General features: G+C 37.8%; 3 protein-coding genes and 1 pseudogene across 4 annotated transcripts; 2 read left to right on the top strand and 2 right to left on the bottom strand.

The window, feature by feature from the left end:
* Positions 1-471: 471 nt before the first annotated feature.
* On the bottom strand, positions 472-2,617 carry LOC125193709 (annotated as a pseudogene).
* A 455-nt stretch (positions 2,618-3,072) lies between these two features.
* On the bottom strand, positions 3,073-5,742 carry LOC125193711. Of its 2 annotated transcripts, XM_048091577.1 has the most exons (4): positions 5,157-5,742; positions 4,975-5,074; positions 3,612-4,020; positions 3,073-3,414 (listed from the first exon to the last, which is right to left on the bottom strand). In XM_048091577.1, exons 1-4 carry the CDS (start codon positions 5,159-5,161, stop codon positions 3,257-3,259), a joined length of 672 nt encoding a protein of 223 aa, XP_047947534.1. In that variant the 5' UTR covers positions 5,162-5,742; the 3' UTR covers positions 3,073-3,256. The 2 variants fall into 2 exon arrangements, with proteins under 2 accessions (XP_047947534.1, XP_047947533.1); XM_048091576.1 differs by lacking the exon at positions 4,975-5,074 and having other exon boundaries at positions 5,157-5,740.
* Positions 5,743-14,396: 8,654 nt separating this feature from the next.
* LOC125193477 (G2/mitotic-specific cyclin C13-1-like) lies at positions 14,397-16,686 on the top strand. The gene is made up of 6 exons (XM_048091271.1): positions 14,397-15,022; positions 15,316-15,548; positions 15,629-15,815; positions 15,901-16,050; positions 16,143-16,277; positions 16,370-16,686. Exons 1-6 carry the CDS (start codon positions 14,699-14,701, stop codon positions 16,430-16,432), a joined length of 1,092 nt encoding a protein of 363 aa, XP_047947228.1. The 5' UTR covers positions 14,397-14,698; the 3' UTR covers positions 16,433-16,686.
* A 3,488-nt stretch (positions 16,687-20,174) lies between these two features.
* LOC125192928 (MFP1 attachment factor 1-like) lies at positions 20,175-20,863 on the top strand. The gene has a single exon (XM_048090605.1). It carries the CDS (start codon positions 20,243-20,245, stop codon positions 20,696-20,698), a length of 456 nt encoding a protein of 151 aa, XP_047946562.1. The 5' UTR covers positions 20,175-20,242; the 3' UTR covers positions 20,699-20,863.
* The last annotated feature ends 1,667 nt before the right edge of the window (positions 20,864-22,530 follow it).

Here is a 22,530-nt window from a genome sequence, read left to right as displayed (position 1 = left end):
CTGAGATGGGCTCCGGAGAGAGGTAACCACTGTCCACTGCTAGTGCTCTTAATACCCTTAATTGACATTTTTTTTGCACTATATTGGTACTCGTGGCTTAATGATCTCGTACCTTGATTTAATGATTTAATGTCTATCATTTAGTTATAATTAACAATTTAAGGGTGGATTAACAATATAACACATCCCCATAGCATATAGTATAACATTAGTGGAAAAATGGATATATAAAAGGAATTTGTAAATTTTCCTAATGATTAGAAATCAAAAAACATGTATATACATTTCAGAATATAAAATTTGAAAAAGAATATCACCTTCTTTGTGGATAATGAAAAAGAATATCGAAAATCTTTAGCAATTTTCCGACTTAATGAACGAAACCATAATTTTGTTATTTAATAAAATCGGATTTGACAATAAAAAGTTATTTTTGGATTTTCCAGTGTAATGAAAGTTCAAAATGCAGGATTTGAACAAAAATCTGAAATCAAACTAGTAATGTATCAATTAGGAGTATTTAGATATGAGGACTACTTTGGACTAAAGTGCTTACTATTATATTAATCTAAAACCATAATCAAAGTTGAGAAAGAACATGAACCATGGTTGAGTTAGGCCAACACCTAGCCAAGAGTGGGTGAGCCTTGGCTGTAACAACTCCTCCACTTTCACTCATATCCTCAAAATCATCACCACTAATTCTTTGCCAATCAAAACATTGAATAAGTGATCCCAACCCCAACCCAATCATACTCATTGCTAAGGCCTCTCCGGGGCACCCTCTCCTTCCTGCCCCAAAAGGAACATGCTCCAATCTTTCTTTATTGATGCCTCGTTCCTCGTGCATAAACCTCCCGGGCCTGAACTCGAGGGGGTCCTCCCAAATATCGGGATCATTGTGTATAGCCCGCACATTGATTTGCACCATTGTCCCACGTGGTATGTGGAACCCTCCGATAGTGCAGTCCTCAGACGATTCGTGGGGAAGGAGCAACGGAATCACAGGGTATAACCTTAGGGTTTCACTTATTATGCACCGGAGGTAGGGAAGCCCCGGTAGATCGGAATCATCGAGCATGCGGCTGTCACCTACAAGATTGTGTATTTCTAGTTGAGCCTTGTTTAGGACTGATGGATTGTTGAGTAGGAGTGCCATTGCCCACTCCATTGTAGCCACTGAAGTGTCACTGCCTGCTTGAAGAAGTACCTAAGGAACACATATACCTACATCATATACCATAAACAACAAGACTTTTGCAACAAAATAAATGTAACAGTCAACAATCGACAAAACATCTCTATGCAATGATCTGGCAATATTTGTGGAAAGTCCAATGATCTCAAAATCATCCAAATACGATTAATAAGGAGTTAAGAAAATACTGTTCATCTTCTTCAATTCTGGATAAGAAATTAGCTCTACATCTATTAAATCAAACAGGAAAATCCAATTCGGTTCGATTTCATTGTCACAGCCTTTGTGACTCACTCATGTCCTCTGTTAAATTCGTTATTTTGTACTCATTCTGATCGCAATAAAATACTACTGTGATTGATTTTATTATTTTGATACATACAGATCTTTTCTCATCATTTAAATGTTAGGACTTAGGAATATAAAATGTGTACAATAAAGGTCAAGTTGGAGACAAAGAAGGTACCGCGGCGAGGCTCCTGATGATCTCATCGGTGTAGTATTGAGGATCGGTTTGTTGAAGCGAAAACAGTACTTCGATCATCGTTTTCCCCTGCGGTTTTTCACCTCGCTCACGAATTCCTTCTATCAAATTCTGCAATAGTTTGTCCCTTCTCTCATGTACGCCTTTACATGGATCTTCCGATCTCCCCAACCATCTGAGGAACGGGAAAAAATCCACCGCCGGCGATTTTCCGGCCACCTTATGCATCTCATCGATAATCTCTCGAAACTCCCTAGCCTCCTCTGAATCGATTTCGTTCCGGCCATAGTATCTCTTCCCGAGAATCATCCTCGTCATCGAATTGAACAGGAGCTCGAAGATGGCCGTCCGCATCTCGATGGCGCCGCCCGGATCGGCGGCGTAGAGAGCGCGGAGGAGGCGCCGGATCTCGTCGGATCGGATCTGAGACAGCGATTGGATGCGGTGAGAGGAGAGGAGCTCGATCGACGAGATCCGGCGGAGGTTCCTCCAGTGGTCGCCGTAGGGGGCCCACACGATGCTGGTGTAGTTGTATCCTAGGTGTTTTCCGACGGAGAGGCGCGGTCGGTTGGCGAGGACGGCGTCGTTGGCCGTGCAGAGGCACTCCGCCGCGGCGGGATCCGAGCTGCAGTGAGAGAATCGGGCCGTGGTTTCGGGAGAGGGCGGTTAGGGTTTTGTGGAGAGGCTTCTTCAGCAAGTACACGTGGCCGATGACGGGGAGGTTTATCCATGGAGATGGCGGCAGATTTCGCAGCTTGTTGAGCAGATATTGAGTTGCGAAATACAGAAACAAAAATAATGGCAAGAATATGATCACAAACATTATTTCCATGGCATCTAGTAATTTTTTGTCAACACTTGGTAGAAATTTGATGATACCCTTATCCTTGTGAACTGCTCCCTAATTGTATACCATGGGCATATTATAATCTTGAACCAATGACCATCTTTTGACTTTTGGTTGCGTTGAGAATGTCACAACTTGCAAGGCAATTAGTTCACATATTAAGTTGAACATTAGTATGAGAGGAACGTGAATGAAAAAGATGATATTTGGGCCTCCTATATGATAGTATTTTGATTAATTGAGTTGAGCTTATTCAAATTAATTAATTATCAAGGGCATTAAATCCAAAGATTTAATCGTCAAGAGCATCAATTTCTTTAATCTCAACGAAATATAATATGTCATGTATAGATGAGACACTAGTTCTATTTTAAAGGTTGGCTCTCACTTGTATCAATCTGGGTTTTAGCGTTTCAGATGGCGACAAAAAATATTTAAACAATTTTTTTTTATCGACAGACTCAACAGTTTTAGATGCAAAATGTATACAAATTGGAAATTTACCACTATATCATATGCTCAATAATTTAGAAGGTACATGTCTGACATAAACAAGCTGCATTTTTTTCTGCTTCAAAAACTGTCATGTATCAAAGCAATTCCAAATCCGTAGAATGATAAATGAAAACTGATCAATTTAAGTTCACAAACAAATATCAACACGAAAAAAGACTTGACTAACTTAGGGGATAAACACAAAAAGAGGGCAATCAACGTATAGAACTATTTACTTAATAGTAACCTTAAAGTTGGAACTTGCCAACTCTTGCACCGCTTTAGCTTCATCTTCATCAAATTTTGAAACTGCAACACTTACATGAAGGTCTGGTTGGTCTCCATGTAATTCTTCTTGCTCGTCTAAGATCCGTTTAGCTGACAACATCACTGATTCATTGCAACGGTGCAATTCAATTGATTTGAATGTGGGTATTTCTCCAATTTCAGAAGGGATCTCCTTCAATTCTTTAAACAGACCAAGATAAAGCTCTTGAAGAACAGGAAAGTGGGAGCTCTCTAACATTATCCATTTTTCTAGATCATTACACTCCCACAATTTTAATGACTTGAGACTGGGAACTGACCTTCAATTGTTTCCCACTTGCGTGTTCTCAATCGACCATAATTTAATATGAGCTCCTGAAGAAGTGGTAAGGAACCTATCGTTGGTAGTATGTCTTCCCATTCAGAAGTAATTGGGATACAAAGATTTAACTTCTTAAGGGAGGGTGGAAAACTCATCTTCAGCAGATCCTTTTTCCCCCTCGAGTAGGCAACCGAGAGCTTCAAGGATTCCAGTTTACTAAAACATTCAAGATAGCTGGCATAACTCACTCTCTCAAGTAGTTCTGCATTGCATACCATTTGCAGTTTCTTGATATTGGGAATTCTTTTAACAACATCTTCACTTATACTGGGATCATCCACTCCTTTGAGCACTTCGAGATTCTCCATGATAATAATATCATTGTTGATGCTCGGAGATGCAAATTCCTTGAGGAAAACTCAACATGCCTAAGTTTATGCATTTCCCAAATTTCAATTGGTGCAATAAATATTTTAGTACACTTAATAATTAGTGTATGTAGATTCCAAAGCAGGTTGATCGAAGGAATCACAGACTCCCAATTAGCCCAACAACGAAGGTACCGTGAATTCATCATAGTAAACACATTTTCAAGGGAATAAAAGTAGCAGGAACTTGTATATGTGTTATCACATGCATATAGTGTCCTCAAAAACCTAGAATTTGGCAATTCTGAAACTCCATATATATGACGTACATTAGACCGAACATGTGACATAGAGTCCAAGGAATTGCGGATATTTTCCTTTGAAGTGTAACTCGGAATAACAATGCGGTGTTGCCTAATTGCTCCTTGATGACTCTGTTCTCTCAAAATATAAAAAAAACCTCTGTTTTTTAGCTTCTTTCGTAGATAGATCTCTTAGTAAGTCATGAATTTTCCAATATTTTACATTCCCATGTAACCCCAACTCATCAACTAGAATGAGATTTCTATCAATTAACTCCTTGAAGCACTCTTTGCCAATTGTTGTCAAGCTTTTATTATCTATCGGTTTTATATATCCTTCAGAAATCCATAGCTTGACAATTGTTGAAGCACTAATTGCATGGTCTTCCTCAAACACTCCCATATATAGAAAACAAGGCTTTAGATGTACAAGCAAATGATTATAACTCAGTTTCAATATTCTCAAGCAATAATCATCACTATCGGAATTCACGATTGAACTTAAGTTTTTCTCTATGTATTCCCAATATTTTAGTGTGTGTTCGGACTTTGTCATTAGACCGCCTGTCACAGCAATCGCCAAAGGAAGTCCGTTACACTTTTTCACAATTTTCTTTCCAATTTGCTCAAGATGAGTAGGAAAACTTTGGTCTTTAAATACAGTTTTGGAGAACAAAGTCCAACTACTAACCTCGTCCAGAAATCTCATTTTAAAAAGGCCATAGGAAGTAGTCAAATGGGCAGCCAAATTCGACATCCTAGTTGTGACTACTACCCGACTACCCTCACTTCTGCAATCAGGAAAGGAAAATTTCAACCTATCCCACACATCTATACTCCACATATCATCAAATATAGTGAGATACCTCTTACCCCATAAACACCCACCATCCTCTTGTTCTCTTCCTTCTCCCTCGTTATCAAAGGCGCCTCTTTTGTGATCAAATCAATTTCTTCTATCACATTTTGCATATCGCTATAGAAGTTGATGCAATTGATTTGTTCATCACCGCCACCGCCATTCGCAGCTGTGGCTGCAGAAAGGTGAATAGTGTCAATTATATATGACTCAATCACATCTTCAGCCGCATGAGCTGCATCTACAATGCGCATCTCCAAAGGATCTGCTTCGTTGCTGTATGCAAAAGGAGAGTTATAACTTTCGAGGAATTCCTGCAAAAAGACAAGTTTATTAGTGAGAGATTCAACTTGTTGTTTATCGAGAGAAATTGGAGGGGATGGATGAGTTTCAATATCGTCTATCACTCTCATAAGAGAAATCAGAGATGCATAAGCCGCCATGCTAAGAGGCTGAATGTATGAAAAGTGTGAACAAAAATGGGATAAATTTGTAGAGATGAAAGTAGAAGACTAGTGTGATATAAGATAGAAATATTTTGAAGCTTTCTTGAATTAGATTAACAATGCAATAGTAAGGATATAGACTTTTGAATTCAAGAATGACCCTACATGGCTACATAGCAATTATTCATGAATCTTTGCAGCTGCCTTCCACTACCTAAACGACACAAATACTGCTACTTCCCCACTCACAATTTCCTTTTAGCTAAACAACAAATAAACATAAAGCTGCTTGCTTTTCTGCATGTGAATAACAATCACATAATTGAAATATAAAAATTCACTCAGCGTATTTTTAAATTAAAATTTGCCCTTAAAAATGATTTAAATTCGGTAACCATTAGAAAATAGCATCCCAACAACTTCTCACAAACTAATACTAGTAGTAAAATTCTTAGCCGATAAATCCATGTGAAATATTGGACATATGGAAGGTAAATCAAATAAACTCTGTAGTTGATACATTTCTTTTGATCATGAAATATAATAGTATACTCCATATAGATGGGATGTAATCAGTTGCTAACTAATTACCGATCCTAAATTGAGATCAATTTTCAACCATTAGATTAGAAGATCTTGTGGTTAATATGATGCCAAGTGTAATATATTTTAAATTTAAATAATTATTAATTAAATTAAAAAGATATTAATGTCAAATCCTATATATAGTAATTATAACTAACTACTTTCTCTCTCCTCAAAATCATCTCAAATCTTTAAATTTACGTAACTCTCTCAATTCAAATTATTTTTTCGCAAAAAATATATCAAATTAAAGATAATTTAATAAGGATTCCAACGAGATCTCAATTGCATATGTTCCGACGATGTTCGGGTGATGAAATTTGATCAATTATATTTCAATTTTCGTACATGTTGATAAGCATAGCGCTATTTTCAACAAATGCAACAAAAAAATCTCAATATATTGTAGGCAAAATCTCAATATTATGCATGTCCAATTTCAATAAAAATGAGTTGATATTCCAATGTCATATTGTTGATATTTGTAATACACAATGTTGATATAAAAAACACTCACGAAAATTATCATATGATAACATAATGACGATATTACCCTTTTGTTGATATTTTGTCTACTATTTATTGAGATTTTGTGAGCTTTAATCTCATCCACTCATTTTAAAATCCAAGGGTGGAGATTTAGTCTTGATTTTGGATTAGGGTGCTAAAAGCATTAGAATAGGACCCCGTATAAATAGAGTAAATTAGGAGAAATACTGCTCATATTATAAAGTTAAAGAGATTGATTGTATTTATTTTTGTAATAACAGAATAACCTAAAATGAGTACGTACTGATTTATTTGTGATGAAAAAAATGTTTCTTTTCATCGTGTCAATGAGTGGTAGGGCCACATTATAATTTAGCTGTCGGCAATAATTTGCAATTAAAGGTAAAAAAAGCAATTAGAGAATAGTTAAGGCAATTAGAGATCTACTTTCGTCAATCAGCACTCGAACAGAGAATAGTTTTTTATTTTGTTTTTCGGTAAAACTATTTGCCTTTGTGAAGAACCACTAATAAACAGTAAGGCCAAGATAGAGATAGAGATAGAGATAGAGATAGAGATAGAGATAGAGATAATGATGAAATGGGTTTCGACTTTGGAGTTTGGATACACGACATATAGTGCACCTAATTAATTTAAACAGTTTGCAGTACAATTTTATTTATCAAGTTTACTTATCAATACAGTTCTGTCTCTTTTAATAATATTGTTATTCACAGGCTCACAAGTCACAGCTTTTTTTCAAAAGACACATCACCGCCTAATTAACATGATGTTTTAAAAATTAAAACCAATCCTGTATCGTTTTCGGAACTTTTCTATTCTTAATAATTTTTCTTTTTAATTTTACTTGTCTTATTTAAAAATATAATCCTATTATATTAACATAATTTTACTATTTTTTTTATTTTATTTCTACTTTTGATTTTACGGTTTTCTAAAGATTATTTTTTCGCGTATTTCAGTATTTCAATCTTAATTTTATATGCAATATATGATATTTGAATTTTTTGCAAAATAAGTGTAACAATATAAGTTTATTTAAAGAAAAAATGTACGTCAATAGATTTAATAATCTCATTTTATTCATTTCACTATTTGTAGCTACCAACATTCAGTTGAATTTCCTCAAAGTCATATCCATATGTCACTAAAAAATTATTCATTCAATGTATTATTAATTGATAAAAATAATTATTATCGTTTTCGGTTAAAATATTCTTTTTAACTAAAGTATTTAAAAGTTCAAGCATGGTTAAATAAAATTTTGAAAATTGACAAAAATAGAATTTAAAAAAAAACAATGGAAAATAATTGATACAGTAAAGAAGAAACAAAAAATTTAAAGATAAATTTAAGTTTTATATAAAATCAATACTCACAAAATTATTTAATATCGAGGATACAAGTTCAAAGAAAAAGAAAATGTTTATTAATGTGTTTATAAATAGCATAAGGATAATGTGGAAACTAAAAAAATAGGAGAATTGGAATAAAATGACATAGTCTATATAAAAAAAGCACCACGTTCTCTAAAAGATCTCTAAGGAAAATAATATGTAAATAAAAAAGATATATTTCTTATTTCCTTTATTTTAAATGTAAAATATATCTTCTTAAAAATAGTGAATTGCAAGGAATCGAAGAAAATAAATTAAAAATGGTATAAAAAACAACTACATATTTACCTTTTGTGTAGAAAAGAGGTTAGGGCATCTGCAACGGTGCTTGCCGGTGGCTCGGTCTCATCTCGCCGGGGCGATACTGTTAGAGTTTGTATACTAGAAATCATGTTTCGAGTGATTGAATACTGTAAAACTCTTATTTTATTTTCCAATAAATAAAACAGATTATTTTTTGTCATAATGTTGTTATGTTTTACATTTAATGGATGTTAATGCATGTTTAAATGCTTAAGTTAACCTAACAAAGTCTAAGTCTTTGTTTTAGTAGACCGGTTGTGGGCGTCGTCCACTTTAAGGTAATACGGTCAGTTCTAAACAAAGAAAAAGATGAATTTCACAACCTAGTTGGAATTTGACTATCCAACGAGAAAGGTTGCAATGTCAGTCCGCATATTTCTAAGCCTTACTGAAATAAGATGACATTGGTGTGGTATAGCACTGAACGGATCTAACAGCAAGACTTGCCTTAGGCTATCTACTGAAAAGCGAGGTCTTGATAAATATTTATTTCTTAGTCAATGTAGGTTAGCATTGAGCATACGGTATTGATTATGCACTGCTTTGACTTATCAAATAGTGCGGGTTTTTCATAACCCAATTATCCTGATATATTGGGTAGTGGTGATCAATATCTAGCGGTGCTAGGATTGCTATTATATTGAATCGTGCGCGAGCTGAGTCTCGTTTGATAATGTCCTCTCAAGAGGAGCGCGAAACAAGGTTTTATTATTCGGAACCTAGCTAGTTGGAGTGTGATTACTCTATGAATAATAAATAAGCGTTTCATGCTAAGTCCACTCTTGGAATTAATAAGAAGTTAATCAATTAAGTCTATAGCAAATATTAATTAATTAATGGACATTTTTATCTTAAGCGCGGGAAATGAAAGATGAACGGAAACCCGGATTACTTGTAATTTCGGATTTGGATGGGGAGAGTTCAATATTACTTCTGTAGTGGCTGCTCGTAATATTCCAATTATAACTTATATTAAATTGTGGGTTCAATTTAATTAGTAAAAAGTAAATTGGATGAGCCCATATCCAAAACCTTCCATAGATCCCTGTCTGGGCCCAAAAGGAACTTAATATAAATAGGAGAATAAAGGAGACAGAAAAACACAATTTTTATTATTGTAATTTTCGAAAATTCCCCTTCCCCAGCTGAGGAGATTTTCGAATTCCTCTCCTATTCCAAAAAGGATTTCTTCTTTCTTCTTTATTTAAGTCCTAGTATTCCAGTAAGATCAGCCCACACTGATATTGGGATACAGTTCGAGAACCAGAGAGAAGATTTGTGGTCTAGTACTCAAAGCATCACGTGGAGAAGAAGCTAGCCATCTTCAATTCTTTGGAGAATTAATTAGGTATTTTTCTGCTCCGTAGAAAAGCATGTTTTAGATTTCATTATTCTTAAAGCATGATTAATTCAAGTTATGAGCATGATACAGTGATAATTACGCGAATAGGTTTTGTCTAAATAATCTGCTAAATAGATCTGATTATTATGTGATTGTTATTTACGCGCCCGCTTCTGCTGCCAGTTCCAACAGATACATTGTTGCACGAGTCTCGTCCCAAAGAGCTTCGCGCGGGGGAATGAACGATCCAGCGTCTCCTCTCTGGCGCGCTACGTTGTTTTGTGAACCCCATTCGCCGGAGTGGCGTTGTTTATAAACGTTGAATTTTTTTAATAAAATATTAATTAAACAATTAATAAAATTTCCACTTCTCCAAATATTGTTTTATCATTGTTTTATTTTTTTCATTTTCTTTATCCTCTAACTCTTCCAAAAATCGTACTTTAATATCTCATTCATCACATAAATTTTTTCTAACATTTTCTGATTTTCATCCAACAAATAATTCCACCCAAATCAAAGTTGCTATGTAGCACACTTGGCACATTGCCACCTATATGGTGAAAGATGTCAAATCCATATGACATATTATTAGCTTGCAAGTATACTAACTTTCTACATTTTCTTATTTTTTCCAAAACTTTACATCTTTCCAATTTAAATACACAAACTTTGAGATATTTTATTTTTTCCCAATAAACAATTTCAATCATAGTAATATTATTTTGTGAATTTCTCTAGTTCTATCATTTTTTTCTTTGTAATTCTTAGTTGTTTTAGCAGAAAAATATTTTAAATTATACTCTATTGAACTATGATATCTTGTAAAATTATCAAATTTTAAAAGATATTGCGAATTGAGATATTTGTAAATTTTGTCTTTCAAATTGGATTTGGTTAGAATGCTTATTGTTTTCATTTTGATATATCAATGTTTTATTTTTATGATTTAACCTGACTATGTACAAATTCACATAAATTTTAAAATACAATAAATATATTTATTCATATTGAATTAAATCTAATAAGTCATGAAAAATATCAAATTTTGATTAAAAATCATGATTTTAAGAGCATCCACATCGCGTCTCGATGCGGGCTCGGTCTCGGGGGAGACGAGACCGCATCGAGATAGCGATGCAAGCCTCTCCATCTCGTCGTTGTCTCGTTCCGTGTCTCGCCCGGGAGATGCAGCTGGCGAGCGTTGGCGCTAGGCGTGACGCCCACTCGCAGGCCCGCGAGTGGGCGTCATCATGCTGACGCATTTTTTTTTTAAATTCGATTTTTAGATTTTTTTTAATAAAACGGTAATATTACCATTGTAACGGTAATAATTTTATTTCTTTTTTTATTCTATAAATACTCCTATCCTCTTTCATTCTCATTCTACACACAAACACATATCTATTATTCTTCTCAAATCATCTCTCTTTCATCTCCAATTTCTGTAAAAATGTTCGGTGACGGAAACTCTAACGGCTTTGACTTGAACGCGTTTGGCGACGGGGGGCATGTACAATGTTTTGGGTGGTTCCGGTTCCGATTCATCGCCGGGCACCCAAGGGTCGTCGACGCCGGCGGCGTACCAAACACCATATTTTGATGTGGATGCATACTATCGTCCCTCTGCCCCGAGGTATGGGCAAACGCAGGGATTATCCCAAATTAGGAAAATTTTTCCAGATGAACACACTTCGGAAAACCTTCTGATAGGAGCTAGAAGAGGAGGAGACGGAGGAGGACGAGGCGGTGGAAGCTCCGGGGGTCACGAATTCGATGCCGTGGAGGACAAGGAGGACGAGGAGGATCTAGGTCGTCATCCATACAGCCGCAAGGAGACAATGACTCTGTTCTGCTGGGGTTTGGTGCCCCTTGCACAGCGGAAGTCATGCATAAACAAATAAATCATGCATCCAGATCTATTTGACTGATTATGGGATCAATTAACCACATGTTAAACAATCAAAAATGCATACAAGAACGCACATAAATCATGCTTTAAGGAATTAAACCCTAATTCATGATATTCTACGGATTAGGGTTACCGATCTGATTCTCCAAAGAATCGACGATTGCTTGCTCCTTCTCCACATGAAGATCTTCGTACTCGACCACAAATCTTCTAATCTGTATCCCGAACTCAGATAATGACCTTTGGGTGGACAAAGCTTGTCAGAATCGAAAAGGGCTTGAATAGAAAGAAGACAGAATATCAGTTTTTGAGAAAACTGACTTTTCGTCCACTCCCAGAGGGGAGCACGAAAATTTATGTGTTAAATCACATTAAATCTCCTTTCTAATCTCCTTTTATATTGAGTTATGATGGGCCAGATTAGGGATCCATGGAGGTTGGACTTGGGCCAAACCTGTTGGACTTTTACTAATTAAATTGAGCCCCAATTTAATACAAGTCCAAACAGAATATTATTATCATCCACTATAGTATAATAATATTGACTGCCCGTCCAATCCCAAATTACGAGTAATCCGGGCTTTTACCTCTTTAATTTATTATTTCCCATGTTAAAGATATAAATATCCATTAATCAATTTAAGTCTGCTATTTGACTTTAATTAATTAATATATTTTTCCAAGAGTTGTCTAGTTCAAAATCTTTATTTATTATTCTGGAATAAATTCCAACCGGCCGGGTTTCTGAATAATAAAACCTTTTCCGAACACCTCTTGAGGATATTACAAACTGGACTCACCCAGCACACGATTCATTGCAATAACAATACTAGCACCTCTAGACATTGATCACCACTATCCAAGATATCAGGATTCTTGGATTGCGAAAAATCCGCACCATTTGATAAATCAAAGTAGTGCATAATCAATATCGTATGCTCAATGTTATGTCAACAATGATTAAGAAATAACAATCACCGAGACCTCGTCTTTCAGTAAATAGCAAGAAAGACTTATCTCAATTGTTAGATCCTTCAGTGCTATACCACATCAGTGTCGTTTATTTCCTAAAGTATGGAAACATGCGGAGTGACACTGCAACCTTTCACGATAGGTAGCCAAAGCCTATCTAGGTTGTGAAATTCTATTTCTCTTCTACAAAGAACCGACTGCGTCACCTTCTGTGAACGTCGTTCACGACCAGTCTACTATGTAGAAGAATTAGACTTATTTGCTTCTTATACATTTAAATGTTTGAGAAACATCTTATAAATGCACAAGCAAACATCAATGCGATAAAATTACTTCTTCTCGCCTTGGGTTAAAAGTGGATTGTAGAATTTATTGTATACAAGCAATTCTATCCGTGCAACATGCTCGAAATATGCTTTTCAGTATACCAATCCTAACAATCTCCCACTTATACTCAAAATCATGCTTTCGAGTATACCCACTGCCAAAACTCTCCCACTTATACTCTAAGCAGGTCTCGGACCATGATATATCGAACTACCATACTTTTCACCTCATGTGTAAAACATGTTGCCATACAGGCATTTTGTGAATAATTCTGTCAGGTTGTTCTCTGATGATATCTTGGTAACCATAATGTCACGCTGCGCACTTTTTCCTTAATTAATTTCATACTTCCTCTCTATATGATTGCTTAGCTTTATCAGATCGTGTTTCCCTCGAGTTAGACACATGTCTAGAGTAACCATAATAAAATATAATACTCATAGGCATACTCGGAATCACGGTCAAAGCTATTAGAAAGTAACTGAGATGAACATCTACCTTAGCAGTTTCCTATGAAACCACACTTGTAATTATCATGATAGAGCCTGTGATGTAATCACACTCCTTCAAGACTCAGTTTTCAACTCCTAACGTGAACACATAGTCAGAGGAGGCAACACCTCAGAAGAGGTTTGGGGCCCGACAGCCGATGTAAGAGGCTCCTCCGATACATGACGTCGGCTGCAAGGGACCAAGGCGGCGAAGGCGGTTAGAGGGAGGGGGAGGGGCCGAAGCGAATCAAGGCAGGCCGGCTCCCAAGGGCTGCCGAACACCCTAATGTCCACGTACTTCACCACCACGATGGCGGACACTTCACGCATGACGCCTATCCAATTTCAAGCCCATCATAATGACATTGTGTATCTAGCGGGACAACTTGGTATTACGCCCCCACCGCCTTTGCGGGATGATTCGCCGGCGGAGTAGTTTTTTTATCTATTTTTAGGATTTTAAATTGTATTTTAAATTATGTCTTTTTTATTATTTTAGGATTTTAATTATGTGTATATTTTATTTTTTTAATTTTAAATTGTAATTTTATTTTATTTAATGAATTGTGTTTTTATTAATTGAATTTGTTGGAAATAAAAATAAAAAATGAAATTGAATGAATAGTTAAGACATGAGATGATTAAGAGATGGAGGGATGCAAGTGATGTCTCTTGGTTACGAGATGAGGAGAAAAGTACAATGAGACCATGAATAGTAAAGAGATGGACGGTATTATAACGGTTAAGAGGTTAAGAGACAGTAGATGATTAATGACCAATATTCCTAAATAAAAATATTTGAGATGTGACAAGGTGTAAAGGATCCATTATTGGAGTTCCGTTATAAAATTAAGAATATAAAATCCAATCAAATATTCCCACATTCGGATTATTCAAATATTTAAATCATGACTTTTTAGGATAGTAATCAAACACAACCGGGAAAACAGGAAACCTAAGAATTCTCTCCGCTTCAACATTTTCAAAACATTTTACGCCTCTCTCTCAAAATTCCACCTCTCCCCCCAAAATCCCCAAATACCCAAATCTCCAAATTTCAACTTTTCAGTCAAGATTTCTTCACAAGAGCGCCCCCGCTCGCTCTAACCAAATTCAAACCTCCGCATCAATGGCGGCATTCCCATTTCCACCTTATATACTCAATCCTATTTGCTATCTCTCACCAACAACATCTCACCTCCCATTATTCTCCTGAGCTCTCTCTCTCCCCTCTCTAGTTTTTCCTCGCCCCTCCATTTCCGCATCCTGCAATGGCGGACCAAGGGAACACCAGGAGGGTCACGCGCTTGGCTGCGAGGAAGAGAGCTGCCGATGATACAATGGTCGCCGAGAATAGCAAGAAGAAGAGGGTTGTGTTGGGCGAGATTCAGAATGTCTTGTCTTCTCGCGATCAGAATGTTCGTGCTGTGAATGATAAGCCGAAAGGCAAAGCCCGGAGGAATTTGAAACTAGGGGAAGCTAAGGAGGCGAAGACTGAGACCGATCCCGCCATTGATTTGGACGGGAAATCTGATGATCCGCAGATGTGTGGAGCTTACGCTTCCGATATCTATGAATATCTTCACAGTATGGAGGTCAGTACTGATTAATTTAGTTTGTATTTGTTCAATTTTCGCTTTGTAAATGAGAGATGTTAATACGAATCTGGTTCTGATTCCTTACTATATTCCGATTTGTGATACATTATAAGGTCTAGTTCTCTATTTACCTGTCAATTTGATTAGGGATTTAGGGCTTTCTGCGCCATTGATATGAGAAATGATATAGGGTTGATTTGTTTGATGAAGTGATTCTCTTAGTAATTCCATAGATCTGTTTAAATCAATTTCAATTCTGTGGCTTTAAGCTAATATGATGTTTAATTCAGATGGAGGCTAAGAGGAGACCGTTGTCGGATTACTTAGAGAAAATTCAGAAAGACTTAACTGCAAACATGAGAGGGGTTTTGATTGATTGGTTGGTTGAGGTGGCTGAGGAATACAAGCTTCTGCCGGATACATTGTATCTCACTGTGTCCTACATTGACAGATTCTTGTCGTGCAATGCTCTTAACAGACAAAAGCTTCAGCTGCTCGGCGTTTCTTCAATGCTCATTGCCTCGTAAGTGGCATACTGTTGCTCTTGATTCAGATCTATGTTTTTCAAGTAGCAAATGTTGAATGTGTTTTGCATCACTGCAGGAAATATGAAGAGATTACTCCTCCACATGTGGATGACTTTTGTTACATAACAGATAATACATACTCGAAGGAAGATGTGGTGAAAATGGAGGCTGATGTGCTTAAGTCCCTCCGGTTTGAAATGGGAAATCCCACAGTGAAGGCATTTCTTAGAAAATTCACCAGAATCTCTCAAGAACATAGTGATGTAAGCTTCAATGTGTTCATCTATTTACCAATATAGATTCATTATTGAAGATAAGTGATTCTAATGTATGCTCAATCTTTTGCAGACATTGAACTTGCAACTAGAGTTCTTGGCTTATTATATAGCAGAGTTGAGTTTGCTGGATTATGGATGTGTAAAGTTCTTGCCTTCTATGGTGGCTGCATCAGTCATGTTCCTAGCAAGGTTTACACTTCAGCCAGAACAAAGTCCATGGGTACGAATGACCAACACTTTTTTTGGAGTTCTTCAACTGATCTGATTGATCTGATCATTCTCTAAGCTAATTGTGTGATTTTCTTTCTACAGAATGTGGAACTAGAATCTAGTTCAGGATACAAAGCTGCGGATCTTAAAGAATGCGTTACCATCCTTCATGATCTGCAATTGAGCAAACGAGGGGGCTCTTTGGTTGCCATAAGGGAGAAATACAATCATCACAAGGTTTGTACATCTAATCAGTCACCAGACTCATCACTACGTGTTTTTTGGATTGGATTCTAAGACTAACTCTGTAAATTACCTTCTCTTAACAGTTCAAATGTGTGTCGGTGTTGTCCTCGCCTGCAGAAATCCCAGAGTCCTTTTTCCACCAGTAAAAAAGCTTACCACAAGTCTTGAAGCCTTGAACATCAAAGAAGTGTACATAAAAGACCTAGAATTTTCATCAGTGATTAGTTTTGTATTTAGTGAAATTAGTGACAGTGCTAACAAGGTAGGCTTCAGCATGTTCTCTTATCAGTAGAAGTATGGAGCTTTTTTTGTTGCTCTGCTTAGGATTTTTGATCTAGGCTTGGTATATTGGAAAGATGTAAGACTTTGTCTCTTGAATTCGTATTGATATTTCTTGTGATGATCTTGTATTCAATTTTTTGGTATTTTTATTTTCAATAAAGAATAGATTGAGACTTGAGAGCAGTAGTAGCTGACTAGCTGCAGATTCAGAATATGGAATGTTAAGTTTGAATTTTAAATAGTTAAATAAGCAAAACCATCTCCACACATTGTTCAATGATTCAATCGATTTCAAATTTATGAACTTTCGTGCCGAAACATAGCTAGTACTAGTAAAATATTTTCCCATAACTTGTAGATCAAGAGTTTGATGTGTGTTTTTACAAACAAATACACTATTGTATTGCATTGGGCTTGGGTAATGATTATAGTATAATCATAATAGTAGGAACAAGTGAAATAGAGAGTCCAAACCTCCAATGTTTGGAATTGCTGTCTTCTCATAATTTTCTTACTATTTCAAAATAAAGGTCCAAAATCCCATTTTTTTTTAACAAAATGATTTATTTGTAAGAGCATCTCCAACGGCAGACGTTGCGGTAGAACGTCGCGGAAGTCCTACCCGACGTCCGCCATTGTGGAGCAAAAGGTCGGACGTCCAGGTCGGACGTCGGAGTTAAAATTTAATTTATTTTAAAAAAAAACTCTATAAATACGACTCTATATATACGGCTAGGGATGTCAATCGGGTCAGCCCACCGGGTTTCGGGCCAATCCTATTCGGGTTACGGGTCAATCGGGTGCGGGCTAACCGGGCTGTGATTTTTTCGGGTTATAAAAGTTCAACCCTAACCCTAAAAGCTCGGGTTTCGGGCTAGCCCAACGGGCTAATCGGGTTGCTACCTATAAAATTAACATGCGTTCAATCGAATAAATAATGGTAAAAATTAGTTATATTTATAAAATGTATAATATTTAATTATGATAAATTTGAGATACATGCTTTAAACTCAAACATAAACATGATCAAACACTAATATTTGAGATTTATGCAAAAAAAACAAAAACATCAAGAAATTTGAAAGCATGTTTTAGAAATTTAAATATATTTTTTAGTGAATTTGAAGTTTCTAATTTATATATCTATTATTATGTTAATAAAAATTTAATATATAATTTATATATTTAATATATAAAATTGAAAGTTATTTTTTTAGTAATCTATATTATAAAATAACCAATGAAGTGTCGAATTAGAGTCAAACAAATAGAACGATAGAAATTTTATCGGGTTTTCGGGCCAGCCCATCGGGTTTTCGGGTTTGGCCCTAACGAGTTACGGGTTAATCGGGTGCGGACTAATCGGACTGTAATTTTATCGGGCTAGAATTTTTCAGCCCTAACCCTGTAAAATTGGCGGGCTATTCGGGCCAGCCCACGGGCTGCGGGTTACATTGACATCCCTATATACGGCTAGTTAAATTTCGTAAATTTGAAACGTATAAATTGAATAATTGTGATTTTATTTTATTGCGGGAAGTTCTAGTGGAAGTCCTACATTGTGCAGTGGGATGAGAAGTCCTAGTGACGTGGTAGGAGGTTTTTGTGAAAGTCCTAGTGGGAAGGGCGCCACCGGAGATGCTCTAAGAGCATCTCCAACGGCGGACGTCGCTGTAGGACGTCGCGGATGTCCGACCGGACGTCCGCCGTAGTGAACGAAATACTAGGACACGGACGTCCCGTGCGCCCGTCGGATGGGCTCGGATATCCGGCCGACGGGCGGAAGTCCGCCACCGTGGCGTGGGTAGGACGTCGAGGTCGGACGTCCGACCGAAAATTAATTTTATTTTATTTTTATTTTTAAACTCTATAAATACGGCTCGTTGAACTTCATTTCATTCACACCACTTGTGTTGACAAGTTTCTCTCTCTAAACTCTATTTTCAAGTATATCTAGAATGACTAGTAGTCGTGCGGGTGGTAGTGGCGGGGCGCTAGTGATAGTGATAATTAATTGGATCTCGCTGTGGAAGGGGCGATTGATCGATTGCTACGGCAGAGGCAGCAGCGGCGGCAGCAGGCAGCGGTACCTCGGCCGATCCATCGCCGACGTCATGTACCCCGGGACCACATTGCTGCACATATTCGGTTGTATCAGGACTACTTCGCTCCGCAGCCGCGTTTTGGGGATTCCTTATTCCGGCGACGTTTTAGGATGCATCGTCTTTTGTTTATGCATATCGTGGGTGCTTTAGAGAGAAGATACGAGTATTTCAGGATTAGAGAGGATGCGGCTGGCAAACCCGGACACACGCCCTTACAGAAGTGCACTGCCGCAATCAGGCAACTGGCGTACGGTGGCCCGACCGACATGTTCGACGAGTACCTCCACATTGGCGAGTCGTTAGCCGTCGAGTGTCTGCAGAATTTTTGCGCGGACGTTAGAGAGATATTCGGGGATCGCTATCTTTGGAGTCCGAGCCTCCAAAACTGCCAGCAGCTGATAAATATGCATGGGTTCCCTGGGATGTTTGGCAGCATAGATTGTATGCATTGGGAGTGGAAGAACTACCCCGCCGCCTGGAAAGGGATCCACACTTCCGGCTTCAAAGCCAAGCATCCCCCGATGATCCTTGAAGTTGTAGCTGACTACCGGCTGTGGATATGGCATGCTTATTTTGGAGTCGCCGGGTCGAACAACGACCTCAACGTCCTCCAGTCGTCGCTCATGTTCAACGATCAGTGCAATGGCATTGGTCCCGCCATCAGTTTCGTCGCCAACGGCAACCAGCACAATATGTGATACTATTTGGTGGATGGGATATATCCAAACTGGCCCGTCTTTGTGAAGACGATCAAGCATGCGACCGGACCAAAGAAGTCCTACTTTGCGAGCCGTCAGGAGGCAGCGCGCAAGGATGTTGAGCGGACATTTGGTGTGCTCCAAAGTCGATTGGCGATGGTGATGGGTCCTTCACGGATGTGGTATATTCCCAACATCGGCGACATCATGTACGCATGTATCATTTTGCACAACATGATTGTCGAAAGTGAAGGTGATGAACTGATTCAGTGGACCAACGAAGATGATACGGGTGCCGGTCCAAGCCACGGCGTGATCAGCGCGAATGTGTACATGGGGGTACCTCATGGAGAGGTTGAGCGGTTGCGCGCATTTGCCGACATGCGGCAAAGAGATGCCCATATTCGACTTCAGGAGGATATCATCAAAGAGGTTTGGATGCGGGGGGATCGACGTTGATGTGGTTAATTTTTTATTATCTACTATGTAATTTTTTTTTTCTGAATAATGTATGTTTTTTCAATGAAATATTCGCATTTCCCCGTTCGTATTCGTGCCGAAATTTTAATTCCGTAAATTTTAATTTTAATTGTGAATTTAATTTTATTGCGGGAAGTCCTAGTGGGAAGTCCCAGTGCAGGGAGAAGTTCTAGTGATGTGGCAGTGGAATGGAAAGTCTAGTGATAACGTGGCAGGAAGTTTTTGTGGGAAGTCCTAGTGGGAAGGGCGTCACCGGATATTACATTTTTCTTTACATATTTTAGTATTATCGGAGGATTTATTACTGGAGTAAAAAGCTTATATTATGTGAGACAAAATTGAATCCCCAAATCAAAATCAAGATCTTCCGCCCTCAGCAGCCCTCATCGCCATGGCCGAAACCGAGCAATCGCCGCCCAATGCCACCGCCTCCGACAAATACTCCAACGTTTCCTTCAGCATCTGGCCACCTACTGACCGCACGCGCGAGGCCGTCAAGAACCGCCTCATTGAGACCCTCTCCTCCCCATCCATTCTCTCCAAGCGCTACGGCACCGTTTCGCGCGACGAAGCGGTTGAAGCCGCCAAGCTCATCGAGCAGGAGGCCTTCGAGGTCGCCGGAAAAGCGGCGTCCACTGATGAAGACGGGATCGAGATTTTGCAGGTCTATTCCAAGGAAATTAGCAAGCGGATGCTTGAAACTGTAAAGGCCAGATCTGGAGAGTCGGCGCCCGCTCCGGAGACTGCGACGGAGACCGACGAGCCGCACAAGGCGGAGGAGGAGGATGCAGGGTCAACCGCGCCGCCGCAGAGTGAGAAAACCGAGTCTATTGCCGATGATGAATGAGTAATCGAAATATTGTTAAATTTTCGCTTTGATTTCTATTTTCTAATTTTGCTAGTGATATCATGCCGATGTATTTTTATGTTGAGATTGGGGATCTACTTGGTATTGCTGTTATGTGGATGCCTTGTTCTTAAATATATTACTATTAGGTTATTTAGCTCTTTATCACAATTGCCTCTTGATTTTTTATTTTGTGCTTTAATTAAACTAGCATTTCCATATTATTCTAGAAATCTGTTGAAGTGATGATGCTAATTGTTGATAATTGGTAGTGTAATGGACTGCAACTTGTCTTGTGTAGCTCTGAGTTTGAGTACGAATTTGTTTAATCATTGCATATAGCTGTAAAGATTGTTTCTTTGGCATTGTAGGCCATGGCATTAGCGGTGCATAATTATTCACCTCATTGGTGCCTGTCACTTGTGCATTTGCAGTGAATAAGTTCCAAATGCATATGTATGTGGAGGGACCCTGACCTGATATCATGTTGAATCTATATTATAGTACTAATTCTTGTGAGGAGTGATCTGCCCGTTTATCTAATCCGTTGGATGGATTGGCTGTCAAACCCATCCATCCAAAAACTTCATCTTGTTATACAGTACATTGTAGTTAGCTAGTCTGGTTAACTGTGTAGGGTGATACTGGCCTTTGCATTTGGTCTTAGTTCATGTCTGAGTACGCATTAAGTTGGGTCGCTTGTTAACTTTAAACTGAGGTAGTGGGCTGTGGTTCAGGTGGATTAGTGACTTGTATTTAAAAACTTACCGTTGTCGTTGTGACTCTTTAGCGAGTAAAATGCCTTTATTAGAGCAAGATGTGTTATACTTTCTTCTTTGTTTGGCAAGCTGAAAATATTCTAAGCCTTCACTTAAAGTTTACTCCTTTCTCAGCAAGACTATCATAGGGAGCCATATCCTATTTAAGTAACGGGCATAGTTTAGATGATTCAGAAGTGTGGTGGATTGATTCATAACCTGCATTTGGCCAGTAGGACTTAAAAATGGCATAGAAGAATGAGAAATAGTGAATATTGTTGACTGTAAACTGTAAAGTCGAGTGTAATCGCCTCCCAGTCTTGGTTGATGGACCGAGTGTAGGAAATTAGTTAAATTTATTGTGTCTATGAAAGGTGAGACGGGCACAGTGCACAGATATGTTTGCCTGTGAGTCTGTGACCTTTGACAGCAGGGTTTAGATAATCAATACTGACTGTGATATAGAGTCTAAAATTCTAACTAGCACAACTTAATTGCCTCTTTCTTAACTTAGAAGGTGGTTTTCTTGTACCAATCTTCTGTTGAAGAGTGGTGTTATAGCTTAGAGTGCAATTCAAGAAGTAAATTACTGAATTTAATTCTATTTTAGTGTCTTTAAAGTAACTTTAGCTATCAATGATTAGGTCTATCCCGCTTCTAAGATTTTCTTAAATGGGCTTAGACTAATAACCCTTGCACCAATTTGCATTAAAAATATGTACGATTTTAACAAAGTATCTAATACTTATACTCGGGCAAATTAGGCTCCAAAAACTTGGGCAAATTGAATTCGATATTTACCTAGAGAGACGGAACCCCATCGGCATTACCTCTACACGTGCCTGTGGCACGCGGTTCTCAGCACCCACAACACGGGTGGGCGTAAATTTTTGGCATGCTTTTGCAACAATTTTTGAATGTTTTTTCTTTTCATTTTATTTTATTTCTTTTATTATATCGTCTTCAAAACACAACCTTTATTCGTCTTTTATACAGTTTTAGTCCATGGATTTTATTAATATAAATTATTTGTGGCTCCTATTCTTTAAAATTATCGCTACACATATCTAAACT

The sequence above is a fragment of the Salvia hispanica genome, chromosome 6 (genome assembly GCF_023119035.1).
Source record: "Salvia hispanica cultivar TCC Black 2014 chromosome 6, UniMelb_Shisp_WGS_1.0, whole genome shotgun sequence".
NCBI classification, from domain to species: Eukaryota; Viridiplantae; Streptophyta; class Magnoliopsida; order Lamiales; family Lamiaceae; genus Salvia; species Salvia hispanica.
The sequence above is the reverse complement of the archived record's forward strand: the minus strand, read 5'-3'. Positions and strand labels throughout refer to the sequence as shown.

Bases quoted from the DNA above. Each gene is read 5' to 3' on its own strand.
- LOC125193711 (XM_048091576.1), bottom strand. From the start codon at position 5,585: ATGGCGGCTTATGCATCTCTGATTTCTCTTATGAGAGTGATAGACGAT. The intron at 4,021-5,156 runs GTAAGAGGTATC...GTTTTCCTCAAG, and splicing joins GGATGGTGGGTGTTTATGGG to GAATTTGCATCTCCGAGCAT. The intron at 3,415-3,611 runs GTCAGTTCCCAG...GCAATGAATCAG, and splicing joins CAAGTGGGAAACAATTGAAG to TGATGTTGTCAGCTAAACGG.
- LOC125193477 (XM_048091271.1), top strand. From the start codon at position 14,699: ATGGCGGACCAAGGGAACACCAGGAGGGTCACGCGCTTGGCTGCGAGG. The intron at 16,051-16,142 runs GTACGAATGACC...TTCTTTCTACAG, and splicing joins AGCCAGAACAAAGTCCATGG to AATGTGGAACTAGAATCTAG. The intron at 16,278-16,369 runs GTTTGTACATCT...TTCTCTTAACAG, and splicing joins AGAAATACAATCATCACAAG to TTCAAATGTGTGTCGGTGTT.
- LOC125192928 (XM_048090605.1), top strand. From the start codon at position 20,243: ATGGCCGAAACCGAGCAATCGCCGCCCAATGCCACCGCCTCCGACAAA.